At 38.9% G+C, this 19976-nt stretch overlaps 2 protein-coding genes across 3 annotated transcripts; both read right to left on the bottom strand.

Moving 5' to 3' along the window:
* Positions 1 to 7880: 7880 nt before the first annotated feature.
* Positions 7881 to 11570, bottom strand: LOC119883458. The gene is made up of 4 exons (XM_038694102.1): positions 11051 to 11570; positions 10761 to 10916; positions 10390 to 10488; positions 7881 to 8540 (listed from the first exon to the last, which is right to left on the bottom strand). The coding sequence occupies exons 1-4, from the start codon at positions 11531 to 11533 to the stop codon at positions 8241 to 8243; spliced, it is 1038 nt and encodes a 345-aa protein (XP_038550030.1). The 5' UTR covers positions 11534 to 11570; the 3' UTR covers positions 7881 to 8240.
* Positions 11571 to 11579: 9 nt separating this feature from the next.
* On the bottom strand, positions 11580 to 16050 carry LOC119883457. Of its 2 annotated transcripts, none has more exons than XR_005440649.1 (3): positions 15677 to 16050; positions 14529 to 14738; positions 11580 to 12112 (listed from the first exon to the last, which is right to left on the bottom strand). XR_005440649.1 is itself a non-coding variant. In XM_038694101.1 (3 exons), exons 2-3 carry the CDS (start codon positions 14736 to 14738, stop codon positions 12057 to 12059), a joined length of 1107 nt encoding a protein of 368 aa, XP_038550029.1. In that variant the 5' UTR covers positions 15677 to 16050; the 3' UTR covers positions 11580 to 12056. The 2 variants fall into 2 exon arrangements, 1 of the variants encoding a protein (XP_038550029.1); XM_038694101.1 differs by having other exon boundaries at positions 11580 to 12953.
* Between the last annotated feature and the right edge of the window lie 3926 nt (positions 16051 to 19976).

Here is a 19976-nt window from a genome sequence, read left to right as displayed (position 1 = left end):
CACCTGCCCAAACGAACCACACCAAGGGGGAAAACGAACTATAGTGTTATTCAACCGAACTAAATGAGGTAGGTGTGAAAGCAGTTCCACTGACTGTACATAGTTCTACAAAGTTGCGTTCAGATGTTCAGCTGTGTTCTTCAGCAGCTTGTTCAAGTTGCAATTGACAGCCTGATTTTAATCGTGGCGGTTAAAATACTGAAATAAACACTGTACGTTTGGGTGGTTTTTGAACAGTTTTTGGGCTAAAATACATCATCTGTATCTGGCAACACTGAAGTTAGAGCAACTCAGTAACACTGTATTATTGTCAAACTAAATGAATGTGTATAAAGCTGAAGTTTTGGGATATGTGCCCCTTTAAATCTTTTCTTTAATCATGTTAATGTTATAGACTTTGATTTTAAAATGGGTTATTTTAAACTTAATTGTAAATTGGAAAATGGCATGTTGGTGTTTTCAAAATTTACCAACTTAAACAAACCCTTTACTCTCTCTTTACAATGAAAATAACAAATAATTGTTAATGCGTTCAGTTATGTTCTATTGAAAGCATTTAGCTACAGACTAATGGTCGACTCAGCAGAAGCAAAAAAATATTTCAGCGTGGAAGGATACATGATTGAATAGACACTAATCCAAACTGTGGATCAAAGTTGGGGATGGTGCTTGCACAGTTATCCACGGATGATTTGGTTGCAGATTTAATTCGATCTGGAATTGAGGTCACTGAAGAGAGGCAGCATTGACAATTAACGTTAGTACCTGGCACGAGCCTCATGCAGCTCAAACTCTGTTTCCCACAATACACTCAACCAAGACGACTGATAGGAACATTAGTGGCTAGCTATTTAGTTAAAACCATAGCTAGTATTAAGCCCCATATTGTTATGAGTTAAGAATTCTTGTCTTGTTTAGGTTCCATTTCGTGTGTTCTATTGATCCTGCTTAAGTCTGTTTTTGGTTCTGTGTTTCTCTGTGTAGCATTGTTTATTATTTTATTCATCTGCATTTTTAAGTTTACTTAGTATCTGTGTGTGTGTGTGTGTGTGTGTGTGTGTGTGTGTTTGTGTGTGTTTACTGTGAGTCTTAAATACTGTTTTTCTTTATCCACTACTGTATGTACTTAGTGACTGGTTTAATTGCCTAAAATGACTCATGTTCATGTTTCCTGAAAGCTATCCTCTGGCAGTCTTTTGAATAATAACTGTCCTGTATAAAACATTTTGTTGCTTTCCTGTAAACAGCCAGCCAGCAGCTGTAATCTCAGATTGATAGGCAGATCAGAGTGAATTGTGTGATTTTCTCTGGTGTGTTTCTCTCTAGTGTTTATTAATTTAAAAACTGCACTGAGGAACTCGATGCTGTTACATTACAAACACTTTCAGACTGCAGTATTAAATTACATATCCAGGAATAATAAATGTCTTGAAGCCATTCCTAATATAGCAGCAGATCATTAAAATATACAAACAGTACACAAGCCTGCCAAACCGAACCACATTTAATAGTATTTACTGAACAGTCATACAGCTGACATCAGGGAAGCTACAGACGTTCCTGGCAGAGATAGCTTATAAAAACCTTCCTCTAACTTACATCACCATTTAAATCTCAGTTGTACATGACAACACTCTCATTGCAGAGTTTGGCTTATTAACTGTAAACTTATTTCTGAGAAGATATAACCCCAGTTAACTGCTTTGACAATCCTTTCATTACTTTTAACAATTTTCCTAAACTCACAGTTAACACAACATCTGAATGTGTATGCTGTAACACGAATTTAAAATGTTTGAACTTATTTTACACACAAGCTCAACGAAGACCAAAATGCATTTTGACTGCATTATCTACAAATGCTTTCACACTGTTATGTCAGAACAGATAACATCATGTTCTAAACCTTACATACATAGGCTGAAGTCAAAGTGAACAGCTGTTCATATTGTGAAGTGAAATGCAACCATATCCCCTTTATTTTTTCCATTGCAACCAAGGGGGTAAGCCAGAGATCGGACAGTGAAGCTGACTAAAGCCTGCATGGAGGGATCCATGTAGGCCCAAAAATTACGTGAAAACCCTGTGACACCCCGTCGCACATGAGAGATGTAACCGTATTGCTTAGATTATAAACTCTCGCCTATCAAAAAAAAAAATCTGTTGTGGTGGCAGCCCGGCTGACGGTGAGTGTCCTGGTTTTTTTCTCATTTTCATCAGTTATTCTGCTTTTTCCTTGGTTTTCTCTGTTCTCTGCCTGCCTCCCTGTGTTTTCTCCCCTGTGTGTGCTCTCTCTCTCTCTCTCTCTCTCCCTTCGCTCCTGAGCCCAGCCAACGACCCGCACCTGCACCTCAGTCTGTTTCCCTCCCAGGTTCTTCCTCGGCCCCAGTGTTCCCTGGCTCTCTGGTCCCAGTCTCCTCGGTCCCCCGTGCCTGTGTTTCCCCGGCATACACCTCTCCCTCCACTCCAGTCCCTCTAACCCTTTTTCCCCTCAATAAACCTCCTTCCCTCTGAATGTTGCATTTGGGTCCTCTCTGTCCCCACACCACACGTAACACTATCAGAGCAGTCAGTGACGCTGCTTTGGTATTTGACAGGTGAACCTTGTAGGTGTGCTGATTAAACAGTGATGATCCGAGTCAGACAAACACACTGAGCCATGAAACTTTTTGTTGCCGCATTTATACAGCATTTTATTGGTCCAAAATTGGCGTCACTGCTCTCCATTCAAATCAGCGGGGTGGCTTTGTCCGGTAATATACTGTCTATGATTGCAAAAAGTGAAACTTGGATATTATTTTCATTCATTACACACACTGATATTTCAAATGTTTATTTCATTTAATTGTGATGATTAAAACTGACAACTAATGAAAATCCCAAATTCAGGATCTCCAAAAATTCGAATATTACTTTAGACCAATACAAAAAAAGGATTTTTTGTATTGGTTTTGTATTAGTGACTAGCACCCCGGCTACATCTTTATCACAGCATCTGAACACAATTCTGTTAGACATCAAGGACCAATGAACATCTGATTCATTCTGTGGCTCATTTGGTTTGTACCAGAATGTGAAGCTACAGCGCTCTAATTGAGAGCAAAGGCCTGACGTGAAGCCAACTGAAAAGTATGAACATGGAGGCGATCAGTCTGTGGCGCTGCTCAGGTGTTATGAGAGCCCAGGTTGCTCTGAAAGTGGCCTTCAGCTCTTCTGCATTGTTGGGTCTGTCGTAACACATCTTCCTCTTCACAATACCCCATAGATTTTCTATAGGGTTAAGGTGAGGCGATTTTGCTGGTCAATTAAGAACAGGGATACCATGGTCCTTAAACCAGGTACTGGTAGCTTTGGCACTGTGTATAGGTGCCAAGTCCTGCTGGAAAATGAAATCTGCACCTCCATAAAGTTGGTCAGCAGCAGGAAGCATGAAGTGCTCTAAAACTTCCTGGTAGATGGCTGCGTTGACCTTGGACCTCAGAAAACACAGTGGACCAACACCAGCAGATGACATGGCACCCCAAACCATCACTGACTGTGGAAACTTTACACTGGACTTTCCAGAACGTGGATTCTGTGCCTCTCCTCTCTTCCTCCAGACTCTGGGACCTTGATTTCCAAAGGAAATGCAAAATTTACTTTCATCAGAGAACATAACTTTGGACCACTCGGCAGCAGTCCAGTCCTTTTTGTCTTTATCCCAGGCGAGACGCTTCTGACGCTGTGTCTTGTTCAAGAGTGGCTTGACACAAGGAATGCGACAGCTGAAACCCATGTCTTGCATACGTCTGTGCGTGGTGGTTCTTGAAGCACTGACTCCAGCTGCAGTCCACTCTTTGTGAATCTCCCCCACATTTTTGAATGGGTTTTGTTTCACAATCCTCTCCAGGGTGTGGTTATCCCTATTGCTTGTACACTTTATTTCTACCACATCTTTTCCTTCCCTTTGCCTCTCTATTAATGTGCTTGGACACAGAGCTCTGTGAACAGCCAGCCTCTTTAGCAATGACCAGCTGTCAAGTCAGCAGTCTTCCCCATGATTGTGTAGCCTACAGAACTAGACTGAGAAACCATTTAAAGGCCTTTGCAGGTGTTTTGAGTTAATTAGCTGATTAGAGTGTGGCACCAGGTGTCTTCAATATTGAACCTTTTCACAATATTCTAATTTTCTGAGATACTGATTTTGGGGTTTTCATTAGTTGTCGGTTATAATCATCAAAATTAAAAGGAACGAACACTGGAAATATATCAGTCTGTGTGGAATGAATGTATACATTATAGTTAAGTTTCACTTTTTGAATGGAATTACTGAAATAAATTCACTTTTTGATGATATTCTAATTATATGACCAGCACCTGTAGTATACAGCAGGGCTATTCAATTACAAATTCAGTTGGGCCAGATTCAACATACTGAATGAAGTTTAGAAAGAATAATGAACTCCTCCTGTCCTTCTCCTCCTCTCTCTGCTGTTGCTGGTAGAGAGGATTTGTTATACAAATATGTGCCATATAGGCAGGTAGGTAGGTTTATTGTCACAATATAACAAGTTGAGTGATATTAAGTTTCGTAACTCCCTTTAGCTAAATAGCAGACAATATACATTAATACAGAATCAATTCTGAAAAATGGTAAACGGAAATAAACTATAATCACTGGAGCAGTGCATATTTTAATGTACGTGGCAAACTAAGCTGAACAGTTACTAAAGAGAGACAGCTTTCACTTCAGCTTGTTTGTAACAATTAGATATTAGCCGAACTAGTACTGTGCTTTTGTAAAACTAAAGCAGCTGCGGTGGATGAGAGACAGAGCAGATTTAAATATTGTGTTCTATATGTTTATGCTTATTAAGCAGGTGTGTTGGTAAAGTATTGGCTTTTTACTCGCCAAGGCTTTATTGCACCATGTACTTACACTAACAAGTGTAGTTGTCATCAGTGTCGGTAATGTCCACTGATCAGCTGCCTGACTTCGCTCTGTGTTGTGTCTGTCATATGAAACTCTCAACAGAGATGAGACGAAAACATTATAGCTCACTCGTTAGCTACTTCCATACACTATATATGTAGTTTCCTTTTGTTGTCAAATATTAGATTATGTATGCTGGCCCACATGGAGGTTGCATCGTGGCCGAATTTGGCCTGCGGGATACCAATTGAATAGGGCTGGTGTAGGCAATGAGAAATTAAGGGATTTGTGTGTAGAGTTTAGGGAAATGGGTGTGCTTTTTGACATTAAAAAGGCAACGACTGAACATGAAGAGGAAGAATGAAAGCACAGCTAAAGATAAATGCATAAACTCCGCATCCTCTGTGATAGAGATGAATCGCTACTGTTATCTATGTCTAGATTTGAGAGGTGTGGTAGAGATTTACACATAGTCTTCTCCTCAGCACCAGAGTCAGTCCAGCAGGCCTGAGTGTGTCCCATTGTGAAATGGACCACACACCACTGGGATACTAGCTATTAGTCCAGTCTCTCTGGAGCCCAGTTAGCTATCAGCCAATACATTAACATAGCTAGCAGAGAAAGATGATAATACTTAGATGATGGGGAGGACTGTGGATAGAGTTGAAGGGATAACTGTGGAGAAACTGGTCAAATCAAGCTGCCTGTCAATGGAGAGGAAGACAGCTTGTGATTGTCGTGGAAATTGGATATTGCCGGTGAGGGATTAAGCAAATAATTGAATTACAACAATTCATTGCCTTTGAAGAATTTATTAATAAAAGAGAATAAACAGAGAAGTACTGTAACACATATACAGCTGATCCAGAGACCTGCTGCCTAGGTCAGCATCGGGCTACTGGCCCCGAGCAAAGAAAAAAAAAAGTGTGTGTGTGTGATATAAACAATAATAATAACAAAATAGTTAATGTAAGAGAACAATTTTCTGCCACAACAGTGATTATCTGAAAAAAAGAGTGAAGGGGTGCCATGTCACACATTAGATATCTTTCTTTGTCTCCATCCTCTGGTGCTGTCCTTTCTTTCTAGATTGAATTGAAAAATTGAATTGAAAATAGATGGATGCTGTCAGGAAGTTTAAAATTGTGTGTTACCTGCACTAACTCTCTCTCTGTCTCTCCAGTTAAACAGATGACTTTTGTTAAAGAAATATTGTGAGCTGTGTTCAGGTGTGATTAACACCAATCGGAAGAATACTTCCTATCTGGGGATATCTATCCCTCCTAGTGCAATGAAACAAAATAAAGACAGACAGTCAGTCGGTCAAGCAGACAGAGAGGAGAGACAGAGCCTGACCGACAGATTGGGAGAGTCACAGGCTGTCACCTTAGTCCAGCAATTGACTCATGAGAAACCAGTCATAGTACCCCTAAATTCCTTCTATCAACTATTCAACTATTGTTTGTTCACTTGTTCATATTCATTTCAAGCAGTCAAACAATAAGCTATAATCCCAGAGAGAGAGCTCTCCTGAAGTGTGTTTGTGGAGTTTGGAGAAGTGCTGTGTTGTCTCTGTGTTCAGTGAAACCAGCCACACCATCAGTGATGGGATAATTGCTTTCCTGATGAAACCAGGAGATTGTGGGTAATCAGATAAGTCTTCTAATCAAACAGCATAAAAAGCTGCCAAACCTATTGCATGGTGGTTTGTGATTATTATTGCCACTTAGCTTATATTGGATTATGTACACTGTTAAAACTGTTACTTGGATCTAACTCAATAAAATTAAGACAACATTTTCCAACTATTTTTTTCAAGTTTAGTGAACTAACTGATATTTTGAGTAAAGACAACTTAATAATGTGAATTTCAATGTATGCAAAAATATTAAGTAGCATTTTCAGAAAAAGCCAATAAATTGAGTACTATCAATGTAGAAAATATCATCATTTTATACACATTAAACTTAATTAAAATAGGTAACTTAAATGAAAAAAATAAGTAGATAATGTTCTGATTTATTAATTTTGATCAATTTACCCTCTTTGTTTTGAAAGTGTAAATAGCTTCAAATAAATAGTTGCTACTATGTCAATTTCCAACATTTATTAAATCATTGCCATATCCAAAACAGTAGCAATGAGCTGGACAGTATAAACATTGGTATTCAGGCATTCAAGAAAACATGCCCTCAGCAAATAAAGTGCAGGTTAGTGGAACACCTTCACAGTACAGTTCTGTGTACATAATGTTACAAAATTTAAAAATTTAAAATTAAAATTTAAAATTAAGTAACAATTTACAAACCAAATTCAAAATGAGCTGGATAGTGTTAACAATCAATAACATCTATTCATGCATTAAAAAAAGCATGACCTCAACTTATAAAGTGCAGGTTAGAAGAACACCTTCACAGTATATTTTACTGTGTGTACATACATAATATTAAAACATTTTAATATCAAGTTAACTGGCACTTGCTATTTTTTTAACAATTCACATGCCATATCCAAATAGTGGGAATGAGCTGGACAGTATAAACAATCAAGAACTTCTGTATTCATGTATTAAACAAAATATGACCTCAGCTTGTAAATAGTAGGTTAGTAAAACACCTTAAAACGATAGTTCACTTCAAAATGAAAATTCTGTCATCATTTACTCACCCTCAAGTTGTTTTAAACCTGTATGAATTTCTTTCTTCTGCTGAACACAAGGAAGATATTTTGAAGAATGTTCTTCCATAGTCTTTTTATTTTTTTCTAATATGGAAGTCAATGGGTCCAGTTAACTGTTCGGTTACTGACATTCTTCAGACATCTTCCTTGTGTCCTGTAGAGGAAAGAAATTCATACAGGTTTAAAACAACTTGAGGGTGAGTAAATGATGACAGAATTTTCATTTTGAAGTGAACTATCCTTTTAACAGTACAGTGTGAACATAATATTGAAACATATAACACTAACATTACAGGTCACAAGCATGACCATCTGACCTCAACTTGGCCTACCTTCACAGCGTGTGTGAATATTTTGAAACATCTTTAGTCAAACATCTCACTGATCTCACCTACTGACCAGTTTTTAAAGTGCAGCTTCACAGCAGGTCTATTTTGTGTGTATAAAATATAATTACTTTTTCACACCAGGAAGTATGACCTGTGTACAGTATAAAACATGACAAGGATAAACCATTACAACAACCTGAATGTCCAATTATGTCCAATATAACATTGGACATAACACCCATTATGTCCAATGTATAATGATGTTGAACAGACAAAGAAAACAGCTGTTCACAAGTGCAGTGACAGTCATGTCTGAGTGCCTAGGCAAGGAGTTTGTTTTTCAGGGTCATGAACTTGGGGCTTGGTTTTGGGCGCAGTGTGTCAAGTCCCACGAAAAGTCTTTGAAACACCTCAAATGTTTTGGAAAGCTTGGATGGATACTCAAGATTAAGTGCATATGTCAACCCAAGCAGGAAGCAGCATGCTTTGGCCAGGTTTCCAAGATTGGTAAGGACTGGTATTCCCTCAATGATGATTCCTACTGCATCTGGCTCACGGCAGACATAGATGCTCATGTTCTTAATTTTCAGGTCCTCATGAACAATGGTCTCTGCGGCCCCCTTTTGAGATACAAGATAAAGTATTTAAGACAAACAATCTCATTTATTAAGAAAAATAAATAAATGCATAAATAATCCACTACCTGCCAAATGCTGGTTCATTCAGTTCACATTAAAGGGAAACGCTTGCCAAAATTTAACCTAGGCTATTTTTGTTAATCTACCAGAGTCATTCTTTCTTGTAAAAGCATAATTAGAATGGAAATGCCACTCTCAAGATAGACTTTTTTCATATGAAGTCGAAATGCCTTTTGAATGCTAGGGGCACTACAATGATGGCATAAAAATCACTATTTTTAAAACACTAAGAAGGCTCAACACAACATGAAACTGTACTTGAAGTGTCACCAGGGGCTCTACACATGGACTCGAGCATTGACAACATTGTGTACCGTATTTTCCGCACTATAAGACGCACCTTCAATGAATGACCTATTTTAGAACATTTTTCATATATAGGGCGCACCGGATTATAAGGCGCATAAGATACTGCAGTCAAACGTTTGACTGGGTTTGCGTTATGCATCCACTAGATGTGCCAAAGGGAATGTAGCGAATGCGCGGCACCAGAGGTGAGGCGTTTTAGTAAGCGTGAGCGCGCTGGGGCGGGCACGTAACTTGCATTCGCAGCCTGACTCATGAGTATTCATGTGCGGCGGCTCGCTGACAGCAACAGCAGGCTGTTTGAATGAGACGACCCGGTTACTGTGAACAGGGAGCGCTTTATGAACATTCTGTGACGCGCGAGCAGCGCGGGGGACAGTGTGTCTGTTTGTGTGTCTGTTAGTAAGAGTGAGCGGTCGTGAGCGGGCACGTGACTTACACACATAACATGATTTATACGAGGTTGAACTGGCCGTGTGACAGAGCGGGCATAAGATGGACACGAGCGCGAGTTCACGGGCGAATTTAATAACGCAGAGCGTTATTAACCAATTGATTCATATGTAAGGCGCTCCGGATTAGAAAATTAAAGGCTTTTAAGTGCGCCTTATAGAAAGGTTTTGTACGACTCACTTTATCAGTGGCGGCTGCTGTTTCGTGTGCCTAGGTGACATAGGGCCAGTCATTTGTTTGTGTCTACTAGAGTGCCAACCTGTGAGGAACTCTTAAGACAACTGATGTTTAGTTTTATGTGTCGCCTGGACAAGTCAGTGATTCATATTATTTAAGCGCTAGTTAATCCTCTGAAAAGCTGTTATAGACACACTTCTAGGTTAAGACAACATTGGTGCAATACCCTGTAGATCATACATACATACATGTTTGTGTTTCTGGTAGCTGGAATTTTGTCAATCTCCAAATGCAATGCAACATGAGGAGAGTAAAGATGGAAAGCTCCTAAAGTTTGTTTCCATATAAATTGCCATGAGCTAAGTTATCTTTTTATTGGAATTACAAGTTCATGACATTTCCTCATATGTAGTTCATTACATTCGGAGATCGAATACTTTTGACTGTCAAAATTCTAGCCACCGTAAACACTAACTGATAATGTGAGTCGCACAAAACATTTCTTTTTAGTAAACTGTGTGTACACAAACAATGTTGTCAATGCTCAAGTTCATGTGTAGAGCCGCTTTAGTGTTTTAAAACTAGCGATTTTGATGCAATCATTGTAGTGCCCCTAGCACACCCATTCAAAAGGCATTTTGACCTGAAAACGAAAATACGGTCAATCTTAAAAGTGGTATTTCCATTCTAATTATGCTTTTACAAGAAAGTATGACTCTGGTAGATTAGCAAAAATAGCCTAGGTTGCAATTTGGCAAGAGTTATCCTTTAACAGTCCGCACAATTTAAACATGTTCACCAGACTGACCCAAACCTGCTTTGAGACAATACTTACACAGTAATCCGAGATAAGCTCCTGTCCACTCTCTCCCATATACTCAAAGAGGCATCTCAGAGTGACATCTCTCTTCTTCACTGTAGTGGCACTTGGGTCCTAGTTAATAGAACAATAATGAATAAATTATTTTTGTTGGTAAATTCACTCCAACCCTGTAATTACTGTAGGTCTGTATTATTTTTTCTTTTTTATTCATTATAATATATTAATAGTAATAACACGAGACAATTTAGAAAAAAACTGGCTAATTAACAAAAAAACAACAAAACAAAAACCACCCAGATAAGCAAGATGCTGAAAAAACTGAAAAACAAAACCACTCAATTGATTAATATCGTACCTTAACTTTGTAACCAATTTTTCCCTACCTGTATCAGATCCATCAACAACTTTTTGATGCGTTGACCAGTTGCTCCTCCCTTGGCACTAAAGAGTTCTAGGAGCTTTGGGGTGTATTTGTCCAGCTGTGACATAAACGTCGCTTCCAGGGAAACTGCAGTACATCTTCGGAACTCCTCGTTTACCTGTAAGACAGCAAATGTTTGACTTATTTAAGGGGGTTTAAAGATTAATCTACTATCTCATGTCCAAGTCACAATTTCTAAAAAGTTCTCAGAAGTGAGTAGTGTCAGCAAAAACTGAATGATAAGTCACTTACCTGGAATGGTTCGAAGAGGGCAGGCCATCTTTCCTTGAATTCTGCCACACCAGGAGACTTGGTAATAACTTCCTGTCTTCTCCAGCTGTATGTTCTGGCCATCATATCATTTGTGCTCCTGACAGAGTCCTTTGTCTGATGGGCAGCAATTAGGTCAAGTCTCAGATTCTCAAGGGTGTCATCTGTTTCACCATGTGGGTGTGAGGGCAAGTAATTCACCTCTGCCCTCTTTGGTTTCTTGACATTTTTAGCGGCTTTTCGCTCATCACTTGACTTGTTTCTCAGTGAGTTTATCAGGAGTTCAGTGCTTCCAAGTGCTTTCCGTTTTGTCCGGTAGTTTCCACACTTATACTTTAGGCTTACCTGCCACCCATAAATTCCATTAAAAGATCCGGGCTCCTTTAAGCAGGGATGCTTTGCAACTAGTGCCTCTGCCACTGCACATCTCTGGGCATCATTGGGGTAAGCTGTGTAGAAAAACATGGCCTCTGCCAGGCGCTCCAGGATGTCTGATTTGATACTTGGGATGTCATAGGGGTGCCATCTCTTAAATAAATCTCGTTTCCTTGTCTTAAGGCCAGTTCAGTGTTGTGTGAGAAGGTTGGAATTGGAAACACAGCAGGCCATGGGCTCTGCCTTTCAGAGGGGGATGGACTCGGAATGACGGTATCCACTGAGTTCCCACTGAGACTCGTACACTCACAGAGAGAGCTGACATCAGAGGCATCTGGGGTGCTTTCCTGGGGAACAACGGTCAGCGTCAACTCCAGCGGTGTATACACAACTTTAAGTGTGCACTTATCTTTCAGCTCATTGGTAGATGTTAGGGTGAAGAAGTCATCAAATTCCTCATCTTTGTATTGAAGACTTATATCTGTGGGGATGGAAAAATGTTCTTTGACAGCTGCAACCAACTCATTCACAGTTGAGGGCATGCCACTGCTGAGAGTGAGTTTCTTGATTTCATGATCGATGAGGACCCGGAATCTCACAGTTTGCTCCATTTCTAAGAAGAGTTATGTTGGAGACAGATGTGGCGCTTCAATATCACCATTTGCTTTCCTGCAACAATATAGGCAGACAGAGGATATACATCAGTAAGGCATCGTTGCTCAACGAGAGTTATGTGGTCTGTCTTCTCCAGATAATATCCGCGATAATGTTCATCAAACCAGGATATCTGTGTTCTCACAATAAAATACACTCTTTCCTCGATAAGTGCAATTTGAAGAATCACTGCAAAATCAGGAAGACCTGCAGTAGAACCAAAGGCCACAATCATGCCTTTTGAGTACCTCGATCCCTGATAGGTGACTGTGTCAGCCAGCTGAACATGAGACTGAGAAGGAGATATATGCCTGATTGACTCCTGAACATTTACATGTAGGACATCCACTGGAACTGATGTTACTCTTACAACACTAAGAGCAGGCAAAACTGTTGTGGAATGCAGGTTGTGGCTTATCATAAGCTGGTGCTTTGTAGCCAGGGACAGGAGAATGTTCTTGAAGTTGCCAGTATGCCTTACAATCCGTTTAAACTGGCTGTGTTTTGCTTCGAACCGCATCGTCCAGAAAGCTATAACTGGTCCAAAAGCTTTTATCAAAGCAGGATAGTGCTCTAAAAAGTGGTGCTTTGGGATTAATTCTTCATTAGGGAACACTTCCTGGAATCTGTGTCGGTGTTCAGAAATTTTTGAGTCAAGATATGCAATGCTTTCCTCATTATGGACTGGACCCACAACAAGCTCAACAATGTCTTTTAAAGACATCAACAGAAGCCAGGCTGGATCACTCAAAGGTATTTTGTGTCCAATAATGAATGGCAACAGTCGTATGAGGGACCAATTTTCATGCGCGTTTCCTCCAATCTTGTTTCTTGAGGAGAAGGTAGCAGGCACTGGCTGAGGAGAGTTAGTTTTGTCAGACCACTTATATGGAAACTGTGAAATAGCACTGTTAAGTTCACTAAATGTGAAATATTTCTTAGAAATAAAAACACTGAAGCACAGACCCAGTTCTAAGGGAACAATCCCTTCAAAAACGTCATGTAATATGTCAGGTGGATAGCCAGTGACACAGTGGAAATAGCTCAGATTTTCAGTCAATGGACAAGCCTTTTTAACACCGAAACAATGTGTCAAGGCAGGGTTTTCTTTGACAGTCAATACATGAGTTGCATGTGCTTCTTGGGTGCGAGCCGGAAAGGCACCAGACCTCACCTCCTTTATCTGATATTCTGATCGCTGTCCAAGACAAAATCTGCAAATGAATGGACCAGAAAAGTTTTCCACTAATCCACAAATTGAATGTGCCCCAAGATTGTCTGCTGCAACGCAAAACACACTTCCTTTCACATTTTGTCCTACTGAGGAAATGTAGATGCCGTCACGCTCCAAGATAGCAATGTCTTTTAACAAAGGGGCAAGCACTTCCTCATAACCAAATCTTTTGATGTCCACTGCTTTACATAAAAGGGCCAAGTACACAGAGCTCAGAGTTGACCGAGATGAGTGTGGAATGTTGCCAAACACCCAGTATACAGCTGTAATCTTGTGCTTCTTTCTTGAAGTTCCCAGTGGATTGCAAATTTCGAAGTCATCAATGTACAGTACAAGTGTAATTCTTAGTTCTTCAGAATAAAAAGAATTATCTTTATAGATTGTACCGTCTTGATATGATTCATATTTAGTAGATGGCTTGTCCTTTTCTTTACTCAGAACTTTTTCTCGAAGATCTTCTTTACCCAAAATATTAATCAAAGACTTAAGAATTGGAATATACTGGAAACTTCTCTTCTCATTTGGTTCAAGGACATACTCAACAGGCTCAACAACTTCAAATTTTTCTGTATAATACTTCCGTCTCTTGAACGATGAGGATAGAGGACCAGCACTACTAAGTGCTGAGCTTAGGGGATTGGAATTGCACAATTCTTCCACCAAAGATGTAACAACAGTGTCATCAATGGTTTGGTTATTTTTCTTAAAATGTGAAACAATGATACTTTTAACTGAAGATATGCATGCAGAATTTGCTATGAAGTGAAGATCATCAACCAATTCATCAATGCACCGAACTGAAACATTATGAACACTCTCTAATTTCAACAAGAGGGATGCTATATACTCTACAACTACACTGCTTCCATCTTCCTCTTCATAGTGTGCATTAGTGCTACTGCCTTCATGATTAGCATCATTGTGGACCTCATCCTCTTCAGAGGCTTCAAAATCAAGTGCTTCCTCGGGTAACCCACAAATAATCCCTGGTTTGAAATCTTGTGATGTATGTGGAGTATGCTTTCTGTGTTTGTGTGTTGCAAACGTCCCATACACATTTGTTTGGTGATCACATTCTATGAAGACACACTTAACAGTCTCGTTATTCTTGAGATGGTGACCTATATGCTCAAAAAAATCCTTTTCGTTGTTAAATCCAGGGTTTTGACACAAAGGGCAGGTAAATGAAAGACTTACTTGTGGTGAGATGAAGGATTTAGCTTCTGGGTGGTATCTTGAGAGGTGAGAGCGGAAGGAACTCCAGGATTTAAAAGAACATGGGCAATCTATATGAATACAAGGCAAGGCATGGCTGTGTCCAAAAGTCCCATGATGCAGTCTATAATGCTTTAAAATGTCACTCTTTCCTGGTACCACAGTGTTGCACAATTTACAGGGCCATCCCATCTGTCAATAAAAATAAATAAAGTTAGTTACATCTAGCCTTTTGAATACAAGCCTGACAAAATCCATAAAAAAATACACTTAAAATACAAATGAAGATTATCCTGCTGGACAAGACAAGAATGGGTAACTTTAGTTCATCACAGAATTTATTTTAGAAAATAATCTGAAACATCATGTCAACCTCATGTCTAACCATCACAATTGACTAATTGTTAGGTTAGATAGCCTAAAATACTTGTAACCTCTCTTGCCAAAATATTAGTGGAACAACTGGAATGACTGCAAAGTGTGTTGGTGTGAGATGTGTGAATGTGCCACAGTCAAATACAAAGTTTTCCTGTTAAGACAAACACGTGTAAAGCACGCTGGATGAGGAGAAATGGGCCTGCACCTTGAGCACCACCGTTGAGGTGTGTTAACCGCGGGCGGTGTGGGTGTATTTCAGGCTATGTGCTAATCCACATTAGCTAACAGTGCCCACACTCATAGTTGCAAATGTTTGCTCCCTCATCAATGTGGTTTTGGTTAGATTGTGTGGATTGTGTACTCGCCAAAGTAACTGCTGCACTGGCACATTAACATTCATATCCAACCGACGATAATCAGTAATCACTTAACTTAGCTAACGTTAGCTGTGGCTACGTGTGTCTGTCGTAGCTTCGACAGCGTTGGCAGCGGACTCAATGTTTTTGAAGAAGTTACAAACACCTCTGAAACATTAAACTATCACACAAAGTCAACATTACTTATACAACGCGCACACACACGTAACGTTAGATTAATACAGTAATTTATGTGGCTCAAGTTAACAAACTGTTTGAGGTAACGTTAACGTTAGAGCACATTCGAAATTGGCGCTCTTCGACAGAGCGATTGTGCAGCACAAAGACGTTAATTAGGGTAAAATCTCACTTTTAACAACACAAAGAGTTACTTACATGAGGTACGTGAAGTATTATCCGGCTCCGTAGAAAACCCCGTTCGAATAAACTTCTGGAACAGACGAGATGAAGGATTTGGCCGGGCTTGTTCTTCTGTTGCTGCAGGTAGTGGGCGGGTCGTGTCTTTTTACGTCTGATACGTCCATAAGGATACGTCTGATATAAACTTTTAAAATGAGTTTTGTAAAATCAATTTATGGTGAAGTCCAATTAAATTAATTTTATTATAGAAAATATTAAGTTACGAAAATATTCACACTTTTTTACTTTTTGAAAACTCAAAAAACAAAGAAAGAAAAATAAGTTAATTTATTGGAATAAATATAGTTTTTAAAATTAAGTTATAAGGACAATAGCACTGAACGAATTTTTACAGTGTACTGCATAACAAGTTTGTAGCAAACAGCATGAATACAGAGGCTCAAGTTTCCGTAGTGCAGCGACACATCAACAGTGTCAGTAGAACAGAGGGCAGCACTTAATTTTACAGTACAGCAGGGCATGTTGTAATCAAGTAAAACAGTCATTGTGTTTGTGATCAGATGGTGCTTGCTACTCTCACCTCATCGAATGACTTGTAAATTCCCAGTTGAGGAGATGAATAACATCAAATGTTCTGTTTCTTTTCTTAATCTTTTCTTCAGTCTGTGCTGCTGTGACATCCTGTCACACCACCTCTCACTAGAATAAGAATTACCAGGTAATACAGAGGATTAACTTGACTGAATCAGGGTTAAAAGGCTGAAATGATTTCCATCCATGTTTATAAGTGAAATTTGAAAGATCTGTCAGTACCTACATACCGTATGGTGATCTGGTGATCAGCCTGATCATGTTTCAGACCCAAGTGCCCTGTTGTTAATTCATGCAGATGCCGAAATTTCCGAAAGTTTCAACTGGGAAACTAATGTTCTAAGTCTAAAAGATAAGTATGCATACTGTATATTTATAAAAATTAACTTATACTTATCTGACTGTCTCATCTTTCACATCATATTTGACATGCATTACTGAGCCATCTGTAAAAATGTTTCAGAGATTGACTATATTAGGTTTATATATCCTGTCCATTAGGTTTAACCAGTCAGCCAAGTTTGAACTCTCTTTAATCTCCCCTGCCCTCATTTTCTCGGATATGTTCACCCTACCAGACACCATATTAAATATTTTATACAATATATTTATATTGTCCACTTTTGTCTTCCCATCTCTTCAATAACGCCTTTCCTTGACAAACTTGCTCTCAGTCTTGGAACACCCCGCTACGTCAAACACGCAAACCTAACCGGATGAATGGCGTTTTAAAAGAACAGTTTGCCGTGTACTCACCACCTGTGCACACAAGGAAGTGGTCAGTGACTCTGGGGTTGAGTTGAACGGGGTTATTTTTCACTGTATGTTGGATATTCTCACAATATCACTGTTTGTATAATACACTGTGGGTAACTTTGAAGTTGGCGTGTTTCTGTGTGTCTTGCTTGCTGTGATTAGTGACTAGCACCCCGGCTACATCTTTATCACAGCATCTGAACACAATTCTGTTAGACATCAAGGACCAATGAACATCTGATTCATTCTGTGGCTCATTTGGTTTGTACCAGAATGTGAAGCTACAGCGCTCTAATTGAGAGCAAAGGCCTGACGTGAAACATATTCGCAAGAGATTCATTTAGAATCTTGTTTACTTTCTTCAGACATCGTTCAACACAGCTGACAGCATCTTCAGTTGCATAAATGCTAAGTATTATAAATAATAAATAATACTGAAAGGGCTGGATCTGTGAAAATGAATATGCAGTATAAAATATATGTGAGTAGGTGGATCCTACTATAATATCAGTGTGAGTAGGTGGCATACTTTGATCAACATAATTAATGAATAATATGTGAGAAATTACTGATCCTCTTAAACCAATCTTAATTTATAATAGATAGGAAGAGGAACAGGAATGCATATTGCCTTCCAGTCCAATATGCAGTTTCTGTGTCAGACTGGGACCTGTTTTAGTTAGTCTTTCTCTTCATATTATCCTCTCATTGTTAAACATAATGTATTTATCTCACTTCCTATTACTATTAATTTTTTGTTTATTTACCTCTTCCATATCTTGCCATTTCTGCCCGTTTTCTCCTCTTTGGCCATGGTTTCACTCCAGCCACCATCACAGCTACTTCCTGATGTAGTCCAATGTGAATGAGGCATAAAACTGGATTAAATAGATCTCAGCATGTACAGTATGCATCCCAATGCTCCAGTGTCTGGAATACAAAACAGGAGGTTTCTTACTCATTTGCAATTTGTCTTGCTCTGATGTTTTTGCATTTTATTAAAACAGTGTTTTCATTTGTGCAGTCAAGTGAGTGTCTTTATGACTAATGTGCTTAATTACAAAACACAGCTTTAGTGTGAAAGACAAACCTCTCCAGTCACTGTAAAAGCTGTTTGTCTGAACCTTTGTTTATTACATTCTCACAAAGAGAAAATAGTTTTTCCCCCATCATCTCAAACTGGATTATATTTTTCTTTTATGTTCTGAAATTATAACCTTCTGCTAATGTTCTCTCTATGGTCTCTGTTAGTAAACCTAATTAGAGTTTAATATTATCCTTTTAAAATGATTGTCAAGAGGAATGAGCTAATCTGATTAAAGTGCTGGGGGCTCTGCACTGGGTTTGGTTTGGTTTGTTTTCCCAAATCCCATTGTGTCACCTGCCTCTGGTTAAAGCTCAGATGTTATTGGGTCATTTTGTTTAGTTTTTGACTTCTTCGCCACAGCTGATTTTTTTTTTTTTAAAGAAAATATATATCTATTCGTCATTTTTCATAGAATAAATTTATATGAATCACCTCTAGCAGACAGCTCTGATGGTGCTGGAGCTTCTGTGTTAGTATCATAATGGTGTGTCTCACCTCTCACCAACAACCAGCACCATTTGTCACAGCAGTTTTGAACTTATCTCTCTGTGCCGTCAGTTTCTTTAAATTATACTTTGTAGTTGAAAACAAAACAGCTTAATATAATGTTGACATCCAATATGTCAGTCATGCAGCTGTAATGTTTTATATTGAAAAACAAACTAACAACTTAAACTCATTCATATTTGATGTTAAAACACAATGTTTCATAGAGTCACTTTTCATGGAGCAGTTGTACCTCTGGAGATATGCAGTGCTGTCACTGAATAACAAGATGTTTTTGCTCCATTGATCCTCAAGCAGTGTACTTCCACTGTCAGACACGGCTGTGTTCAGTTTTGGTTGCAGAAATACCTGTATTTACAAAAAGTCATTCTCATGTTGAGAGCTTTGCTGTATTTAATGCCACTGAGCTGTTGACTCCAGGCTGCATTGACAGTAAAATGAAATGTAATGGAAACACATGCAGATTTATAAAAAAAAAAATTACACAACTTATTACTCCAAAGGCTACCCGGTTATTAGGAATTGACACCATTGTGTTAAGTTTCTGCGTTTTGGGACTTTGTTAACTATTAATACTAATACTGTATTTGTATGCCGCTTTTCTCTACATTGTTACGAAGAGCTTTACCAATAACTGAGCAGTGGTTATCAGATGCAAAGGTTGAAAAAAATATTTTTAATTATTAAAAGTAATATTACACTGAAAATAATATAACATTTTCAAATAAGAACTAGCTACTTCTACGGCGTGGTTTTAGAAAATACACTATGTTTGCAGGACTGCATCTAAAGCAGAGAGTCTCACTGCTGGGCGTCCTGCACTGAAGTCCCTGTTACCTTTTTATAAGAAAAGATTTCTAGTAACCTGGAGGGCTCTGCTAGATGAGCTCCAAGTGATCAGTCTTTTAGGGAGTTACATAATCTGAGATGTTACTAAAGCCTGGCATGCCATTTTTTACCACATAGATGATTTTTATAGATGTCATAATGAACCTGAAGATTAGTTTTTCACCATGTGCGTTCAAATTTTCAACACACTCTTTTTTTCTATTCTTACCGGCGTGGCAAAACCGAAATGTTCAGACTCTTGGAGATGACAAAGTCCAGAGTATGCCCTTATTGTATGTGGGCTCCTTAAGTCATTCCATGGTCAAAAACGCAGCATAGTTTTTTAGTCCCTCTGTCAATTTCAATTTTCAGTATTCCTTCTCTCCCACTTTTCCTCTGTCAGTGTTCAGAAGCATATGTTATATTATTTGAGATTCTCTTTACATCCCAACAGCCAATGCAATACTCTGACGTAAAAATCTTTTTTTAATCTGTAGCTGTCTCAGGACTGTAATCAGGACTGCATTCGTTCCACATGCAAATGTG

This window comes from Micropterus salmoides, unplaced genomic scaffold (assembly GCF_014851395.1).
Source record: "Micropterus salmoides isolate LMB-PRFRI ecotype aquatic unplaced genomic scaffold, ASM1485139v1 Ms_hic_scaffold_3, whole genome shotgun sequence".
NCBI classification, from domain to species: Eukaryota; Metazoa; Chordata; class Actinopteri; order Centrarchiformes; family Centrarchidae; genus Micropterus; species Micropterus salmoides.
The sequence above is the reverse complement of the archived record's forward strand: the minus strand, read 5'-3'. Positions and strand labels throughout refer to the sequence as shown.

Coding starts and splice junctions, on each gene's coding strand:
- LOC119883458 (XM_038694102.1), bottom strand. CDS start 11,533: ATGTTTTTCTACACAGCTTACCCCAATGATGCCCAGAGATGTGCAGTG. Junction 10,917..11,050: donor CCCTCTTCGAACCATTCCAG/GTAAGTGACTTA, acceptor GCTGTCTTACAG/GTAAACGAGGAGTTCCGAAG. Junction 10,489..10,760: donor TGTTGATGGATCTGATACAG/GTAGGGAAAAAT, acceptor TCTATTAACTAG/GACCCAAGTGCCACTACAGT.
- LOC119883457 (XM_038694101.1), bottom strand. CDS start 14,738: ATGGGATGGCCCTGTAAATTGTGCAACACTGTGGTACCAGGAAAGAGT. Junction 12,954..14,528: donor AATCCTTCATCTCACCACAA/GTAAGTCTTTCA, acceptor AACTCTCCTCAG/CCAGTGCCTGCTACCTTCTC.